Genomic DNA, 18,378 nt, shown 5'->3' with positions numbered 1-18,378 from the left:
CTTAGCGCGCAGCAGAGAGGAGCTGACCAGCGTGCTGGGAGGGCGGGCGCGTGGCCAGCAAGAGGGAAAAGGGAAGCGAAAGAGGGCCGCAGAGAAAGGCGGGATTGGAAGACGGATAAGCGAGAGCAGACGCCTTCGACGGGAGGGAGGGAAGAGGTGGGCAGATACATAACAAGAAAAGGTTAGTTGATGTCCATTTTAGAGCAGCCTTTTTTTTGCATTAAAGAAGACTCAAGCTATGGAAACCGCCTTGAAAATCAGGAAATATAAAGCCATCACATGATTTTACAGCCTTCCTACCCAATTCATTCACTTATGCATCTGTCCGGCACACATGGCTTCTCTTCAGGCGTGGATGGCCGGGTGAAAGACAGCCAGGAACAGATTGGAAAGCTATCTAAGGGAGTGACTCACACAAGGTGAGGAAAGTTGACCTCCCAGGCTTCATAGAGCTAATTGTGGTGGTCTTCACAAGGGTAAATGAAGGAGAAACTTTGCTGGTGGTTGGGGGAAGAGAAGAAAACCTCTTTTGTTCTCTGGATGTTGTGTTCTGTAGACCGGTTTGCAAATAATACCCAAGAAGTTATCTGGGCCGAACTGAGATAAGATTTGTGACTTATCAGCAAGTTGTTAATGTGGAGATAGAAGAGACAAACCAAAGCCAACCCCTAGTCCCCCACCCCCACTAGGAATTGAACCCAGGACTTTTGCACTGAGCTACAGCCTCTACTCTTTTTATTTTTCTTTTGAGGCAAGGTCTTGCTAAATTCCCCAGACTAGGGCTTAAACTTGTTATCCTTCTGCCTCAGGCTTCCAAGTGCTGGGATTACAAGCATGTGCTGCCAGGCCTAGCTAAACCATTTTGTAAACGATCACAAAGATTAGAGAATATAAAAAGGAAGAGTATGTTGCCATCAAACTCCAAATGTTATAGAGATGGAGGAAACACAGAATATCGCAGGAGACAAAAGAGAAAATTTTCAGGAAGGACTATATAATGCTCCAAACAGGAGCCAGGCGTGGTGGCATATGCCTGTAATCCCAGCACCCTGGAGGCTGAGGCTGGAGGATCATTATGAGTTTAAGGCCAGCCTCTGCTATAGTGAGTTCAAGGCCAGCCTGAACTGCATAGTGAGACCTTGTCTCAAAACAACAAAACAAAACAAAACAAAAAAACCCCAAAATCCCCAAACAGGACAGACACAAATAAGGCAAGACTAAAGTGTTCATTACATATAGTTAATAGAAGGCCATTGTGATATGATGGGGAGATAGACACTAAAGAAAATTAAACTTTTGAATGGCACACAAGGGGTAGATGTTAAACTGTATTCAATGGTGGCATGTGAATTGACCATCTATAATCTAGATTTCCAAATGCCCCCAAATCCAAAAATTTTGAGTGTCAACATGATGCCACAAGGGGAAAATTCTATGCCATTAAATTTACTTTTATGTACAAAATTATAAAAAATTGTATAAAATCACCTCAGGCTATGTGTATGTGGTATATATGAAATACTAATGAATTTCATGTTTGGACTTGGGTCTCGCCCCAAAAATATCTCATTAGGTATATGCAGATATTCCAAAATTAAAAAAAAAAAACTAAAATCTAAATATTTCTGGCCCCAAACATTCCAGATAAAGGACAATGAACTAATATTACAAGTGAAGTGAACATTTCTCAGTAACTTCAAATTTATTCTGGGTACATCTCATTTCCATGCACTTCGATATAAATGTCCACTGCCCTTCGAATCACATAACTGAAACAAGTGTTCTTTAGTGATTAGTGACTTTGAACATAGTTTTGTATGTTTCATAATTCAAGGCAAAAGACTTTGAGATCAACTATAAGTTTTGTTTACCTACTGTCCAAAATTGGCAAGAGTATAAGGAAACAGGAATGTTCATTTTTACTTTATAGGTAAGACTATAATTAGTATGGTATTCAGAAGAGCAGTTTATTAGGCAGGTACACTCAGAGAGGAGATAGGACTGTCACCCAGGGACAGCAGATGGCACAGTATTATGGTTAAGAAGAGGCAATCTAGAGCCAGATAGACTGAATTTAAATCGTGATTTTGTTAGTTTTATGATCTTTAACAAAGATTTATCCTCTTTAAGTCTCATATATAAAATGAGGATATTGTTCTCCACAAAACCATTGCAAGTTTTAAAACCAGTGGGGATACAAAGTTTTGGCAAATAGGGCTAGATATTTTTGAACTAACATTATTCTTACATACTTTTATTGATTGATAAAACATATATGCACTCATTGCTATGTGTCAGGGTCTTTTCTAAGAGCAAAATAGTGTATCTTTATAGTTAGTAGGTATTACTAAGTAGTTACTATATCTTACAATTTTTTTGGCCTTCTATCCAAAGCACCAAGGAAAATAACTTCTACATAATGAATTTCTACCAAAGGAATAAAAATTTGTTGCTCCTTTCTTAAGGATGAACATTTGTCCACCAACCTTATTCTTTCACAGGGCAGGGTTTTTCTAAGGAACAGTCATCCTACTGAGACAGTATAATGGTTACTGTCCTCTTCATATTTGTTGAAATCCTATCTCTACTTCAATCCCAAGGACTGCAAGAATAGCTGGCCCCAGTAGCAAGGGATGTGATCAGAGCACAAGACTCTGAGTCATCACCCTGGTGTTAAAGTAGACTGTGTCTTAACATACAGTACGACTTGAGGCAACCTTCAGTTCCTTTTGCCTTTGAGTTTCCCTTCTAAGAAGGGAAGATTTTATGTCATGCATGGTTCTCAAGGATTTAAAAGAAGGCTTGTAGAAATCAACACTTGAGACTGAAATGTGAATTCTTATTTTTTAATTATAAATATTTATTGAGGAAGAAAAATAAGGAAGGGAAAAGCAGGAAAGCTCATGCCAGTGACCTCATTATCTCCATATAATGTGTATCTGTCCTCATTTGCTGGAAAAGCCTGATCAAGGAAAATATTATGAAGATAAGCCACAGCAGATTAAATAAATAGGTCTATACATTTCCATGTAAGAAGGAGTAAACCAATGTAAAACCATTGTGTAGAATTTTCTGCATAAGATAGGAGAAGCAGCTAATTTTAAATTTTCATTTGTTGTTATACTGGCTATTTTAAAATTCTGACCATCAGATGCACAGTGGAGCTGGGACTTGCTTTTTCTGAGGATTGAGATCTATGGCTTTATTTCATATGCCACACTTTTTTTTTTTTTTTTTTTTTTTTTTTTTTCACTCTGGCCCTTGATCTTGTGAAGCAGGCACCAGAACCACTGAGCTAAATCCCCAGCCCATACCACATTTTTTTTTCATTGTCAATAGGGTCACAAATATGTTGTGACAAAGAAAGGGAACAGCAGAGGGCCCCCTATGTTCAGAACTAGTGCTATTTAAGAAGAGCTTGATGCAAATGTTTAAATAACAAATGCCAAGGAGAGGTCAATAGGTAGAAGTTTATTGACTGCTATACAGTTACCTGGTAATCTGGAGTACAAAATGTATCCTTGAAACTCTACGTACTGTCTTTGTTGTCAGATCAAAATGGCCCTCTAACATCCCAAATTCTCTAATCAACAGTAAGATAAATGCTGATACACCATTTGTTGTTATCGTTTGTTGAGGCAGGATCTTGCTATGTAATCCAGGCTGGCCTTGAACTCACTATGTAGCTCAAACTGGCCTCCAACTCACCCCAGTCTTCCTACTGAATACTGGCATTACACACATGCACTGCCATACCTGGCTGTTGATATGTTTTGTTTTGTTTTCCAACAGGAGACTTTATTAGGAAAGGCAGGTGAGGGAGAGAGGAGAGAGGGAAGTGGGGGGGGAGAAGAAGCTGTTAATATGTTTTTAATAGAATATTATTTAGACACTAAGCCAGTGTTATGGCTTGCATTTAGATGTCCTTCCAAAGCCTCAGGTGATCATAGGTGGGGCTTATTCGGAATTAGCTGGATCCTGAGTGTATGACTGATTCATGGTGCAATGCTAGGATTAAGAGTGCTAGGATTAAGGGTGGGTGATTACTAAATCAGTCCACTGATTGGTTTGGCACTGCCTTAACCTTAGTAGTCTAGATAGAACATAAAATGGGCACACACACAAAAAAAGTTGCTAAGGTCCCTTGCTTGCCTGATTAGCTACCTTCTATCCACCATGAACCATTTCTCCTCAGTGATGACCCTCTGCCATGCTGTCCTGCCTTGGAGCAAACTGGTTATGACCTGAAAACCTCTACAAACTGTGATCTAAATAAACCTTTCCTCTCTTACCTTGTAGGTGTTGGATATTTTGTCTCAGCAGCAAGAAAAGTAACTCAAACAGCCAGATAGGAAATATTTTAGGCATGGAAAAATTTTCACAGTATGGGATTGAGTACAATGTTCTATATGAACTGACATACACAGAATGATCTGCATTATTGATACATGTACATATATACTCAGAAAATACTGGAGAGGTATATGTTTATATTAACAGCGACTATCTTTGAATTATGAGATATTTTGTTTTCTTTTCATTTGTCAACTTTTTAACACGAACATCCATTATACTTTTTAACCAGAGGTAAAGTAAGAAGTATTAAGGTGCTTCACTTTAAAATTTTAGAGTTTTGGTCTCTTACAGGCAACAGGTTCTAAGACTAGTGATACAATATGCACGTTCTTAAGTCAATGGAAAGTTCTGTGTTACAGAGACCTGAAAGGAATCAGGCCAAAGTGGGTAGTAACAAATAACTGAGTCAACCCAGATGAGAGTGCATTGTTTCATGTCTAAGACTTGTTAGACCACAAATGGGCCTTGCAAATCATCTGGACTTTTCTATCCATTTTACAGATGAGGAAACTGAAGTTTGAGAAAGTCAAACTCAAAGTTGTGGAATGAGATAGCAATCTAAATTTCTTGACTGCAGCCTCTGTAGTAACCTAGTTCTGCCTCTGTCTCCTCTACACAAATCTGAATACCTACAGGATAATTATCACCGTCTATTCCACCCCCACCCAGGGGAAGTTTGGAAGACCAAATTAATTCTGAGAAGACTTCTGACCTTCTGAAATGAGATCCCAAGGCCCAGGCTCTAACTTAGCATCTGCTTGAGACCATTTCTCTGATGCTGAAGATGAACTAGGGACAAACTGGATTAATGTCTGGGATTCTCAGGAAAAATTCTAGGAACATTTGGATCATCTCTGCTTTTTACCAGTTGTCATGGTAATGTGCCTGTGCTATCTCAGAGTCTAAATCTCATGGCCAGAAAGGTTTTTTGTTTTTTGTTTTTTCTTTTTTGGCTTTCTTGTGATCTCCTCATTAAAGAAGCAAAAGCGTTTAAGTGATACCTGCTGTTGCTAAGTACATATTGAGCAAGCACTGCTATTGAATTCAACGTTGTATGGGCACTGGAGAACTAGGAAGAACTGCACATGTCTTCTTTGAGCTTTGAATCCATTGCCCTAAGCTGGGGGAATAGCCACAGTTAACTCTCCTACAGCTCTTTGTCTCTGGGCCCGCTTCACATCTTTAAAGCAAAGACGAGAGTCCTGTGCAGCCCATTATTCCCGAGGAGCTAAAGGATAAATTGTGGAAGCAAGATTAACACACACGATTCAGCAGAGATAACGTGCAAACAGCATGGAATGAGATGCTGAAGAGTGTAACTGGAAAGGGAAAGTAAGCAAGGGTTAGTTTAGGTTAGGTGTTTCAGGGTGGAAAGAGAAGGAAGATAGGCCTCTCATTTAGAATTTGGAGATGTGGATTAGAGGAACAATATTGAGTATTCCAAGTAAATCTTGAGCAATCTGTGTAAGCTTTCTTGTTTAGCAAGAAGTAACGACCCTAAAGCAGCGTCGATGCTACATTTGCAGAGGAATTTATCTTAGCACAGTTAGTGTTTGGAGATTCCCTCAACACGTAGAAGTCACAGAGACTAGATTCGATATCTTACCATGTTCCTGATAATTGAGTTGTTAGGATACAGCGTTGTGTGTCTCCTACATACCACTCACTCAGTGCTTATTGTTAATGTGCTCCCTGAATTTTCACGAGCACTCTGCTAACAATATGAGGCACAGAGAAATCAAGCAGTTTGTTCAGCGTCTCACAGATGGTGAATGTGAGAACCAGAAGACAACATTTTTGTCATTGTTTCCTGGTTTGTACAGAAGGAAACTTAGAGAAAACATGGTTTTTGTTCCCAAGAGGCATTGTCTTTCCCCCCACTGAAGTCACAGTTATTTTTACCAGTTCTCTGCTCCATTGCAATGGTCTTGGGATACAAGATTTTCTATATTTGACGTGTGATTAAAGTTAATGAGCCACCCCACTGAGGCTGAGAACCCAAGGTTTAGGGATGTGTTTCAACATACTCAGTTCTGCTGTGGAACCCTGCTCACACAGTCCAGAATAGGTAGGTTGTTGAGCTGAATTCCAAATAGAAGATGGAATTTTTAAATTCTCATTTCTAGACAGTGATGCTTTGGGAATGTGAACCTGTACTTCAGGGATTCTAATGCTGCATCCAATCTTATGTGAAGCCCAGAGAGGCAAGAATGACTCGTCAGTGTCATTATTAATAATAATGGTGACAAAGGGTTATTGCTATGACTGGCACATATCTCCTAAAGACTCTTGTGGCAAAGGCTTGTTTGCCAACCTATGGCACCATTGGGAGGCAGTGAAACCTTTGGGGGTAGGGCCTAGAGGAAGGAAGTTAGGTCTTTGGAGTCACGCTCTGAAAGTGATATGGGTTCCTGACACACTCCTGTCTCTCTCTGTAATCCACAAGGTGAAGAGACCTCTGGCATCATGTACTCCCACTGTAAGACCTAAAGTCTCACTTCCACTCCACAGAGTGCGAACAGGCAAAAGGCCTCCACAATGCTGAGTCCTATAGCCCAACAAGGGCTCCGGATGCAAGACCCAGGGCCTTACTTCTGGAAGCTGTGAATAGCTAAAAGGGCCTTTACGATGCTGGGAGCTATAGATCAGCAATTGCTCCAGGAGCTTGATAAGCAGCGAGAATCACCCAGGAAGGAACACACTGGACTAGTTGGAAAACAGACCTTTATTAGTCTGGCCAGACGGTACTCCTGGAGCCAAGTAGCTCTGAGAGGCCCCAGCTCAGGGGCTGAGGTCCTTTTTATAAAGGGATAGGCAGGGTGGGGGGTGTCTATACTCAAGATGCTTACACAATGTCCCAAGGTTTTCAAAACATTACTTCAGGGCAGACAGACAAGGAGTAAAACAATCTTTATCTATTTACCCAGAACTTCTAAATGTTCACCTGTTAATTTACATTAATCACAGCTGAGATTAGGATTTAAGATTATAAAGTTACGCAGTCCCACACCCACCATGATGTATTGTGCTGTAACAGATTCAAAGCCACAGAGGTAAATGACTATCAACCCCGAAACATCTGAAACTGCCACAACAAACCTTTCTGCTTTTTAAATAGATTATCTCAGGCATTTTGCCATAGTATTGGTAAGCAGTCTAACACAGTTATTGAGCACCTGAACTAGGTAAGGTACAGGAGCTGTGTGGACCACAAAAATGAGTATGATAAAACTTCTGCCCTTATGCACTGTGCAGATTGGAAATACGTAATTGTAACTCTAAATAAAATGTCACAAGTGTCTTAAAGTATTGTATTATACCTCTGCTTCTGGATTTGGCCAGACTTGTTCTTAACCAATGCCTGTGTAGCTCCAGGGTGGGTACTAAATGTAGCCGGGGCTGTACTTCCCAAGTAGATCAGTCTTGTCTCAAACTGCACAGTGACAGCATGCGCTGGTAATCAGGGGTGGTGGTCAGGCAAAAGACTGGGAGTAAAGGTGAACTGTTGAAATGACATACTGAGAGATTGGAGGGACCTCATCAGGGCAGAGAGGTGAGGGGAGAAGTGTGGACAGCTGCATAGGTCTGTACTGAAGAAACAAAGGAAATGGCAAGGGGTGCAGATGAGAGGCAAAAGCCAGGAAATCCCTCAAGGAAAAGTCCTACCAGGGCAGCTGGCTGCGTGGTTCTGCATGATGATAGAACAACTGTAAGCCTGTCGTCTAGTAACTCTGGGCAGAGGAAACCCCAACTGAGTTTGCAGGAACCCGGCTCCAGGGCTATGGGAGCTGGCTCCCAGGGTAGATTCTACGTCTTCTCTCCAGATCTGCCACCTTCACAAGCAGGGTTCTCTCCTCATGAGGGTTGAGATGAAGGGTTGCTTGCTTGAGTGGGGTGTGAAATTTCTTTATTCTCAGCCTCCTTATATATTCATGAGTTTTCTACCTGTGTCCCTATAACAGGATCTGTGAGGTTCCAGTTTCTGTTGATTTGGGTTTTTGGTTTTGTTCTCCTGGCTCTGCAGCGAGCACTTCCTTTGTCTCACAGGCATCGCAACTCCTACCCTTTGGGACACACATCTCCACCACTCCGGTACTAAATAGTGAGTGGCAGTGAGCAGTAACATCCGCACCTTCTTCTCAGAAGCTGAAACTTCTGATCCGAAGTGAGAGCATTTGCTTTTCTTCCTCTCCAGTCTGCGGCTAGAACACTGACATCTGCTAAATATAAGAGGAAGTCCGAACTAATTGTTAGATATTTTTAAAAGGGTGTGGGGTGTGTGGAGGGAAGCAATGAGAAACAAAAGCACCCTGCAGATCTGAAGTCCTGTTAGTCTCAGCCCAAGGTAAATGTGATCGGGTTACACGTTATTTGGCCTGGAGAAAAAGCTGTCTGCCTGAGGATGCCAAATGCCAGCCATTGTAATGGGAAAGATAACAGAACCTCGGCTAAAGAGCCTCTGATTACAATTTCTGGCTGCTCTGGCTGAAAATCAACCAGCATATCCACATGTAGATTGAGCTATTGTTTTTGACCAGTGACATTTTAGTTTTAATTTTTTCCTCTCTTATTTAAACAATGCAGACATATAGTCACAAGGCAAACACTGTTTTTTTTTTTAAAGTTTTAATCATAGTAAAATAGACATACAATTTCCCATTTTACCCATTTTTGAGTGCATAGTTTAGTAGTGTGAATTATATTGACATTATTGTGCAGCCAGTCTCCAGTCATTTCTCATCTTATAAAACTGAAACTTCATACTCTTTAGAAAAGCCATTCCCTACTTCCTTCTTCCTTAAACCCTGAAAGATACTGCTCTATTTTCTGTTTCTTTCTTTCTGTTTTTTTTTTTTTTTTTTTTTGGACTGGGGATCGAACTCGGGTCCTTGCGCTTGCAAGGCAGGCCACCGAACCGCTGAGCTAAATCCCCAGCCCTATTTTCTGTTTCTATGAATTTGACTACTCTAGGTACCTCAAAGAACTGGAACTGTACAGGATATGTCCTTTGGTGAATGACATTTCCCTCAGCTTTGTGTCCTGGGGATAATCCACTTGTTAGCCACGTGTCACAATTTTCTTTTAGTTTTGGTTAAGGCTGAATAATATTCCATCGTATGTGTCTACCACATTTTGTTTATTCATTTGTCTGTTGGGGGAAATTTGGGTTGCATCTACCTTTTAGTTATAGGACATGTTACTATAAATGTACATAAAGTTTTATATTCTATGTTTTCATCTCTCATGTGAGCATCTATATGTATAATTTTTTTTCCAGGTTGTTAGCCTTCGTAATAATATTTTCCCCCAACTTAACAGTAACATGATAGTCTTTGAAGCCCACATATTTCAATATTTTTCTTTAGTTGGACATTTGGGGTGTTTGCAATTTTCCCTAAATGCTACAATAAAAGTTTTGTGCCTATGATTTCTGCCTCCATCTCCCAACATTTTCAGTTGTGTTAGACCAGATTTATAAGAAGTAAAATTCCTAGTAAGTCAAAAGGTATGAACATTTTACAATTTAAAAGATAAAAGAGAAGCTAGGTTTGGTGGTGCATGCCTATAATTCCAGTCCTCTAGGAGACTAAACCAGGAGGATAGGCCCAAGCAACTGAACAACTTGGCAAAACCCTGCCAAAAACAAACAACAACAACAAAAAATTTAAAAGGGATAGGGATGTAGCTTAGGGCAAAGGCCTGAGTTTAATCCAACAGCACATGCCCCCCACAGACACAGACACGTAAAAGATAGAAAGTAAAACTGCTTTCTGAAAGAATTGTGTATATTTGTATACTTGCTAATAATATATATGATTTCCATTTCACCAAACCCACAGCTTCTCTTTTTACACTCAACATCTAACCAGAGTTCGTTCCTGTTTAATAGAAATATATTCAAATTGTGAATAGTAGAGGACATTTGTGAAGACAGCCCAGGCTTGTCCTACCTGTGAACATAGACACAGTGCCCCATTAGCAACATGCTTGGAGCAGACACTCAATAAGTAAATGCTAGCTAGTACCTCTGTTGCTGTTGTTCCTATTAATGCCAAAGTATGATGATTCTTTGCCTATACCTGCTCTCCATGCCCTTAGTTCCCCAAATCATGTTTCTTTTGTGTTTATTGAATCTTGCTTTGCAGCATAAAATACAATCTATTTTGGAGAAAGTTTCATGGGTTACTGAAAAGAATGTGTGTTCTGCGATTGTTGGATGAAGCACTCTGTAGGTAGCTGCTAAATCCATTTGATTTATAGTGTAGTTTAGCTGTTTCTTTGTTTGCCTTTCTCCTTGTGAGAATGGGATATTGAAGTCCTCCGCTATTATTGTATTGGTGTCTATCTGTCCTTTTGTACCAAGTAGAGTTTGTTTTATGAACCCGGATGTGCTAATACTCAGTGAATATATATATATATATTTCCAATTGTTCTCTTCTTGGTGGAGTGTTCTTTTCATCTATATAGTGGATTTCTTTGTCTTTTCTAACAAGATTTGGTTTTAAGCCAACTTCGCTAGATATAAATATAGGTAGCCCTGCTTGCTTTTGACTGCTTGGAGTTTCATTTTCCATTCTTTCATTTTCAGCTAATGTGTATCTTTGCAGATGAGGTGTGGTATTGCAAGTGGCATATAGGTAGGTCGTCTTTTTAATCTAATTTGCCAATCTGTGATTTTAATTCAACTATTATTGAAGGATATGTACTAATTCTTGTCATCTACTAGTTTTTTAGATGTTGGATTCATTTCTGTTTCTCATTCATTTAAATACCTTCCCAATGAGACATATTCTTTCCCTTGCCCTTATAGCCGTTTAGGGTTGTGTAAGTATTTGTGGGAGTAAATATCATTGATACAGAGAACTTTGGAAAATAATCTAAAGACCTACACAACATTAGGAAAACGTAAAATGACTTCTGCTATCTCTTAAGAGCAATCGGCTTTGTGTAGTTCAAAATTAACAGACACTGGAGGCATTGACAATGAATTGGGACATCTGGCCTCATCCCTGACCTCTCCTCAAAGGGTATGCATCTTACATTTCTTTCACAATTGTCTTGCAGCTCTTGGACAATATTTATAGTATTTCTTGTTCTGTTTTCATGCTTGCTGAGTGAATTCTCTCATGTGTTCACCTTGTCCTCAATTGTGATATCCTTTCTTCTGATTCAGCTTGCCTGCCACTGAGACTTAGTTGAGTTTTTTGTTAGACTTGAAGTTTTCATTTGCAGAATTTCTGCTTGTTTCTTTTTCAGAACTTTCATCTCTGTACTGAAGTGGTCTTTTACATCCTGCATTGCCTCCCTTAATTTGTTCAGCTGCTTTTTTGTATCCTCTTTGGGCTCGTTGATCATTTTAGTAGTTGATTCATTCATCTACTTGTTGGTCTTTCTCTCTCTCTCTTTCTCTTTTGTTTGTTTGTTTGTTTTTTGAGACAGGGCATCACTGTGTAGTTGATACTGACCTGGAACTCACTATGTAACCCGGCCTGGTTTTGAACTCTCAGCAATCCTCCTGCCTCAGCCTCCGGAGTGCTGGGATTACAGGCGTGTGCCACCACGCCTGGCTCGTTGGTCTCTTTTTTGATTTGATCATGACAACGATCAGTTTTTAGAAGTTCCTTATCTGGGATTTCACCCGCTTCAGCATCTATGGGCTGGCTCAGTGTTTGGTGAGTTATGAATTTTTGAGGTTCCCATTGCCTTGCTTTCTCACAATTGTTGAATGTTGAAGATTGTAGATCAGTTGGGATAAAAAGCTGTTGCAGTACTGTGGACATCTCATTAGTGAATGACTTTCTCCCTTTGATGTGCCTTTGGCTTTGAGTGTGACTCAGAATGAAAGCACTCATTCAACCTCTGTATGGTACTGTACTGGGTTCCATACCTAGCACTGCATTGTGAGGAGAGAACCACTATGAGTAACATTAACATCCAAAGAACCAATTGTAGATCAAGATATAATTTAAGACTTTGAAAAATGTTCTCTACCCTTTCAGTAGCCCAGGAAAATAAAAGAATAGTAATAATACAGGATAGGCCAAGAGAAAAGAGGAAAGAAAAAGAAAGAAAATTTTATTTTTAATAATAAATTTATATACCAAGAAAGAAGGAGGAAGGGAAGATAGGTTTAAGAGGTTTTGTGAAGGGAAGGAAAGAAAGAATAGGGATGAGAAATTAAACAAGAAGTAAGAGAAATATACAAAGATTGAATCCAATCGATAGCAGAAACATAAAGTTAGAAGATCCAAGTAACAACACTTAGTGGGAGAGAACTTGGTAAAACAAGGCCAGACTCCATAGAAGCAAAAGCAATAACTAATGTAAACTATTAAATATACACACTGCAATGCACTGCTTCAGCTGATCGGCTTATCTTTCTAAGTGCTAATATTTAAGGTTTTTTCCTGGTTAAACTCATTCACGAAGCAGTCTTGCAATTTCCTACCGCACCCCACCAACTTCCAAATATCCCAATGACTCTTAGTCCCAGAATAATATAGACCCATGCTGTAATAGCCAAAATTCAGATGTCACCCTAAAGCCTCATGTGCTCACAGGTGGGGATTTTCGGAGGTGGTTGGATCTAGGGTGTGTGATAACTAAATTGGTTCAGCACAGTTCTAGGTGTGGATGGTGGAGGCTCCACCTAGGATATGGGTTTCACCAATCAATGGGCTGAAGCCTGGATGGAAAATAAAGGGAAAGATAGAGGGAAGGTCTTGCTGCCTCCTGACTGCTCTTCCATGAACAATTTCTCCTCTTCTGTGCCCCTCTGCCATGCTGCCCTGCCTTGAAGCCAGCCTACTATGGACTAAAACCTCTACAAACCATGAGCCAAATTGAACCTTTCCTCCTTTAACATGTGGGTGTAGGGTATTTTGTCTCAGCAATGAGAGAACTAACTAAGACACATCCAGTTTCTTGAGATTCCCAAATGAGCTGTACTGTGTTATGTTGCCATCTGTCCAGTGATCCATACAGGAAAGGTTTACCAAAAACTATGTTCCAGATACTGAAGTGGTATTGGGATGCGAGGACTGTGCCTTTACTCAGGCCACAGACATTGGGTTGTTTATGGCTTGAAAACAGCAAGCACATTTTCTTTTATCTTATTTTGTTTTTTGCTCTGTGCATGTTCTGAGGTTTGTTTCTTTCCAGGAAGCAATTAGGGTACGAGGAGCCTCTAACTAAATAGCAAATGTCGGGAAATGTACCCTGGTTCTATCTTGTCTTACATTCTATATTCAGACCCAGGGAAGAGTTAAAAAGAGTTTGATGACAGATAAGAACAAATGAAAAAGCAGGGCAGTCCATTGCCTCTGTATTAGAAAGCTAGCTCTCCCTCTCTGTGTGCTCCCAGCCCTGCCCACCTGCCTGTGACGCAGGGAACCAAGGGTCTGAATGAAACTTGTTAGAGGCACCAATTAAATCTTTGTGGACAAAGGGCACACACACACTGCATCCTCAGATAACAAGTGTCAATAAATCCTTCAGCACATCCACATTCAGAGAACAGAGAACAGAGTCCATGCTGCCTGGTGGAGAGAACAGCTGCTGATATCTTGCTGGGTGCCACACACCAAGATGGGCTGCAAGGTAAGATTTTTCTCTCTCTCTCTTTGGACAAATTTAATACTTCCTTGTCATTCTCATCCCTCATTAGAGGAATTGGACTATAAGTTTTACTACTGATTTATTGAAACTTTACTGGCTTTCTTTCTTTTTGTTGGGATTTTTCCTTATAGTACTTACTTGTTCTACTCAATATTTTCATTTTCATTATTTTTCTTCTTTCAATTCTTGTGTATCTTAAGTAAGTTTGTATTCAAAAATCTCTTGGTGAGGTAGAGAATTAAAGGGTCTTAAATAATTTTATGCAGTACTTTGTTAAAACTTATTTCAGACTTTGGGTCAGTTGAACTGCTGTTTGGAGAATGTTCTTCCAGTCTGGGCCTCTGAACCCAGTAGCTGAGCTCTTGGGATTTCTCCTGTGTTTGAAGCTGACTTTGAACTCCAGGGACAATCACTGAAAATTATTTACTGCTTATACTAGGAAACTTGTTCATTATAAAATATTGTATTTAGAAATGATAAAAATGAAAAAGAAGATAATTGAAATCACCGATTATAAACAGCCGGCATTTGGGTATAAAAAAATGTGTCTATATATTTATTTTTTAACTAGTTGAGGCCCAGTAGTAAATACAGTTTAATATCTCTTTTTTTCCTTAACATTACACTTAGGGTATTTAAGTCTATATAATTATTTGAAATATGACTTAAAATATTCCATTTTTAATAATAAAAATTCAGCAATTAATAATTATGATCATTAATCTTTGGTCATGCCTCCAATAATTTCTTTAGGATAGGATAGGTTCCTTGAAGTAGAGTTACTAAATTAAAAGCAAACATTTACTAATAAAGATAAAAAGAGCAAATGTAAGAAGATAACATTTTTAGGATCTGATACATTTCATGACAGTAGCCTATTTTAAAAATTATTATCATTGTTATTATTAATAGTAGTCGTAGTAGTACTGGGGATCAAACTCAGGACCTTGTGCTTGTGAGGCAGGCACAGCATCACTGAGCTAAATCCCTGGCCTAAAATTTTAAATTATCAGGGGGCCAGAGATTTAGCTCAGTAGCACCATGCCTGCCTTGCAAGTGCAAGGTCCTCAGTTTGATCCCTGGTCCCCATCACCAAAAAATTAAATTATTGGTTTTGTTGATACCACAACAGAAGCACATAAAAGAAAATGAAATCTTCCCCGAAACATGATTACTTGACATTTGACAAGGTACTGTGACTTAATGCTGGTGAATTATAGGAAATCCTAAATGGGAAACTAATCATGAAAGTCAGTATCTTACACAGGATAACACACTTTTCTGAGCAGGTCTCCACAGCTTAACAAAGAAATAAGAGCATTTCTAGTACTCCACAGCAGAGGAAAATGGTAAAATGGAAGTATGCAAATTAAAAAGCTTGGGATTTCATCCTACTTTGAAACCAATTGTGTGACCCAAGGTAAATCTCCTTAATTCCTGAACCTCTGACTTTGTAACTGTGAGGTGAATGTTCTGGTTTAATAAATATGGGGCTAGGCGATCCATGTTATCTGCTTAATGTGCTAGGTATAATTCCAGATATGAATTGCTGGTAAGCAGCACTTGCCTGGAAGGCGTCCTGGGAACTGGTAGAATTATTGTTAAGAGGTATAAGACATGCATGGAGATAAGGCATAGAAATTTTGTAAACATCATTCCACCAACTATACCTTGTTGCACTTTTCATTTTAACAGTGAGTGGTGTCACTCGTGAGGCAGACTTGCTCCCCACTTCTGTAAAGGTAACAGCCTTCACCTGGGGGAGACGACCCCCAACCCCACCCTCACCATGCTCCAGGGGGTTCTGAGTGCTTCCCAGCAGTGGCTGAAGGAACGGAGAGAGTCCCAGCAGCTGGTGCTGGTGGTGGTGTTTGTAGCTTTGCTTCTGGACAACATGCTGCTCACTGTGGTGGGTACGTCATGGCATCTTTGTACTGAGGGTTCTTTGGCTTTGGACCCTGGCAGGAAGCACACACCCTGCTCAGTTCCAGCAGTGAGCAGACTTCAGAATTTCCCTGATGGAAGACATATGGAGGTCTCTGGCGGGTAGGGTTGGAGGAAGCTGCGGGCAATGAGTTCAAAGCCTGCCAGCTTTTGCTGTAGACTCCAGAGGGTCCAAGAGAAGGAGGTTCAGCGAGCATCTGGCTGGAAAAGAGTAAGGCAGTGAGCCAGAATGACCTCGTTTTCTTCCTCCTCCTTCTGTCTTCCCAAGGGGCTAAAGACTCCAGTGGCCTCAGACAGTGGGTAGCGTTTTGGCTTTCCAGCCTTTTTCCTGAAAAAGCAGTATACTGTATTTGGGTATCCAAGTCCTTACTTAGCCTTGTCTTGCTCACAGTTCATTTTTTCAGAATCCTGATTTTTCTGGTTGATGCTTTTAAAATCTACCTGTTATATTATTGCAGTATATAAATAGTTATTAAGTTTACCCCTCATGAATAGAATGTATGTCTTTAAATAAGAACCTTCCCAAGACAAATAGTTAATCCAATACAGTCAATTCTTATTATTCATGGTTCTATAGTTAACAGCTACATTCTATTAAATTGTTGCAAACACTGAATTAGGCAATACTGAATCACTGTTCCTTGGCAGACATACACACAATGACCCCCCCCACACACATAAATTAAGCCCTAAAAACAATGCATCCTACTTGTTTGTATTTTCTCTACAAAAAAAAAAAAAAAAAAACAAAGTTCAGAAGTGTTAAACGATATGCCCAAGGCCACCTGCTACCAGGTGGGATTCAAACCTCATGGAACCATCCCATAGCTGGTGCCCCTGGGATGATACCTCACTGGTTCCCAAGCCTCTTCCAATCACCGATGTGTAAGGGCTGAGACGGGGGCAGAGCTTCCTTTCTTCCACCTCACCAGAATGTACCACTGGGTACCTCAACACTCTTCACCTGTCTGCAAAAAATCAGCATAGCTCAGCACTATTGATTTTAGATTACAAATAACCTTAGTGAGCAGTGAGTTAGCCAGCATAGAATCCACAAATCTGTGAGACCAACTATGATGGTTGGCATTTAGGTCCTTTTGCTAATAGAATAACATGGGCAGGTACAATCTTTAGTGGGTAAACGATGTCACTTGGACATCTTCCTTTAGTATAAAACTAAACCCCTTAGTAATGCTCCAGAACCTAGTAGTGGTGAAAAGATGATCTGTCCTAGCCCTCACCACATATCTTCATTGACTTTCAGTGCCCATTGTACCCACCTTCCTGTATGCCACAGAGTTCAAAGAAAGCAACTCTTCTCTGCGCACCGGCCTTTCTCTAAGTTCCCCACAAACTCGCAGCTCTCCTGACTTCTCAGCCATCTTCTCCTTTTTTGACAACACCACCGTACTTGTGGAAGAAACTGTTCCCGGGAGCACAGCATGGCTCAATGGCTCTTCAGGCACCATCCCCCCTCCAGTCACCAACACCAGCTCAGCACATAAAAACAACTGCTTGCAAGGCTCAGAGTTCTTGGAGGAAGAGAACCTTCGTGTTGGAGTTCTCTTTGGTTCAAAGGCTTTGATGCAGCTTCTGGTCAACCCACTTGTGGGACCTCTCACCAACAGGTATTTCAGTGGGCACAGTACCCCAGAGGCTCAGGTGGTGATAACGTGTGTTAGGGTTTCATTTTAGTGGTTAGAAGGGGGACAAAGAAGGAAGACTCTTGTTCCCAGGGAATTAAGCAATTTGGAAGGTTGATTTCTCCAAAGGGTGATGTATTGGTGAAATATCATGGGCTTCTTGCTTTCTTAGTGATATAATGAATAATACATGTCAAGAAGAGAATCATTGAGCAGCAGATTACAGCTTATGTCTCCTCAGTGCTCTAGAGCAGGGCTTGCATGGGAAGAGCAGGAGAATCTAATGCAGTCTAAAGCATTAGGCTTCCTACTGTTTGTGTCTGGGATCATGCTGGTGCTTTGAGGTGATATACCCTATGTAAGTTATCCTTTTTGGAAAAGAAGACTCGCCCTTAGTTTTTGGGGTAAATTTTGTATTTGTTTATTCTATTTACTTGTGCTCATTTACATGTTGTATTACATCTCCACACTCGGATTCATAGACAAGCTTTACCATGTACTCAAATTAACTGCATTTCTCTTTCCACTTATGTTAAAAATATATATGTATAGGAAAGCCTGGTGGCATTGAATCTTGTTCAATCCCTTTTTAGGGTTGGATATCACATTCCCATGTTTGCTGGCTTTGTTATCATGTTCCTCTCCACCATTAGTAAGTAAATTTCTTCCCTTCCTCTTCCCTTCACTGAGTCTCTTTGATTTCATCATGTGACTGCAGTGCAAAAAAAAAAAAAAAAAAGTTAGTTTAGCCCGGAAGGGTTGTTAGGCATCAGACTAAGTGGAACATTGATTTGAATGCTTTGCAATTTTTGTACTA

General features: G+C 40.2%; 1 protein-coding gene across 1 annotated transcript in view; it reads left to right on the top strand.

Moving 5' to 3' along the window:
- The first annotated feature begins 25 nt into the window (after nucleotides 1–25).
- Nucleotides 26–18,378, top strand: part of Slc18a1 (solute carrier family 18 member A1) — a 40,042-nt gene continuing 21,689 nt past the window's right edge. Inside the window, exons 1-6 of the mRNA XM_033765469.1 lie at nucleotides 26–181; nucleotides 292–419; nucleotides 13,855–13,956; nucleotides 15,670–15,887; nucleotides 17,183–17,546; nucleotides 18,155–18,213. Of these exons, the coding sequence (XP_033621360.1) occupies nucleotides 15,764–15,887; nucleotides 17,183–17,546; nucleotides 18,155–18,213 (547 nt within the window). The 5' untranslated portion in view covers nucleotides 26–181; nucleotides 292–419; nucleotides 13,855–13,956; nucleotides 15,670–15,763. The remainder of the gene's footprint in view (nucleotides 182–291; nucleotides 420–13,854; nucleotides 13,957–15,669; nucleotides 15,888–17,182; nucleotides 17,547–18,154; nucleotides 18,214–18,378) is intronic.

Source organism: Fukomys damarensis, unplaced genomic scaffold, assembly GCF_012274545.1.
Source record: "Fukomys damarensis isolate Sample0158 unplaced genomic scaffold, DMR_v1.0_HiC HiC_scaffold_18, whole genome shotgun sequence".
Taxonomy (NCBI): domain Eukaryota; kingdom Metazoa; phylum Chordata; class Mammalia; order Rodentia; family Bathyergidae; genus Fukomys; species Fukomys damarensis.
This window is presented reverse-complemented; position numbering and strand designations above follow the sequence as displayed.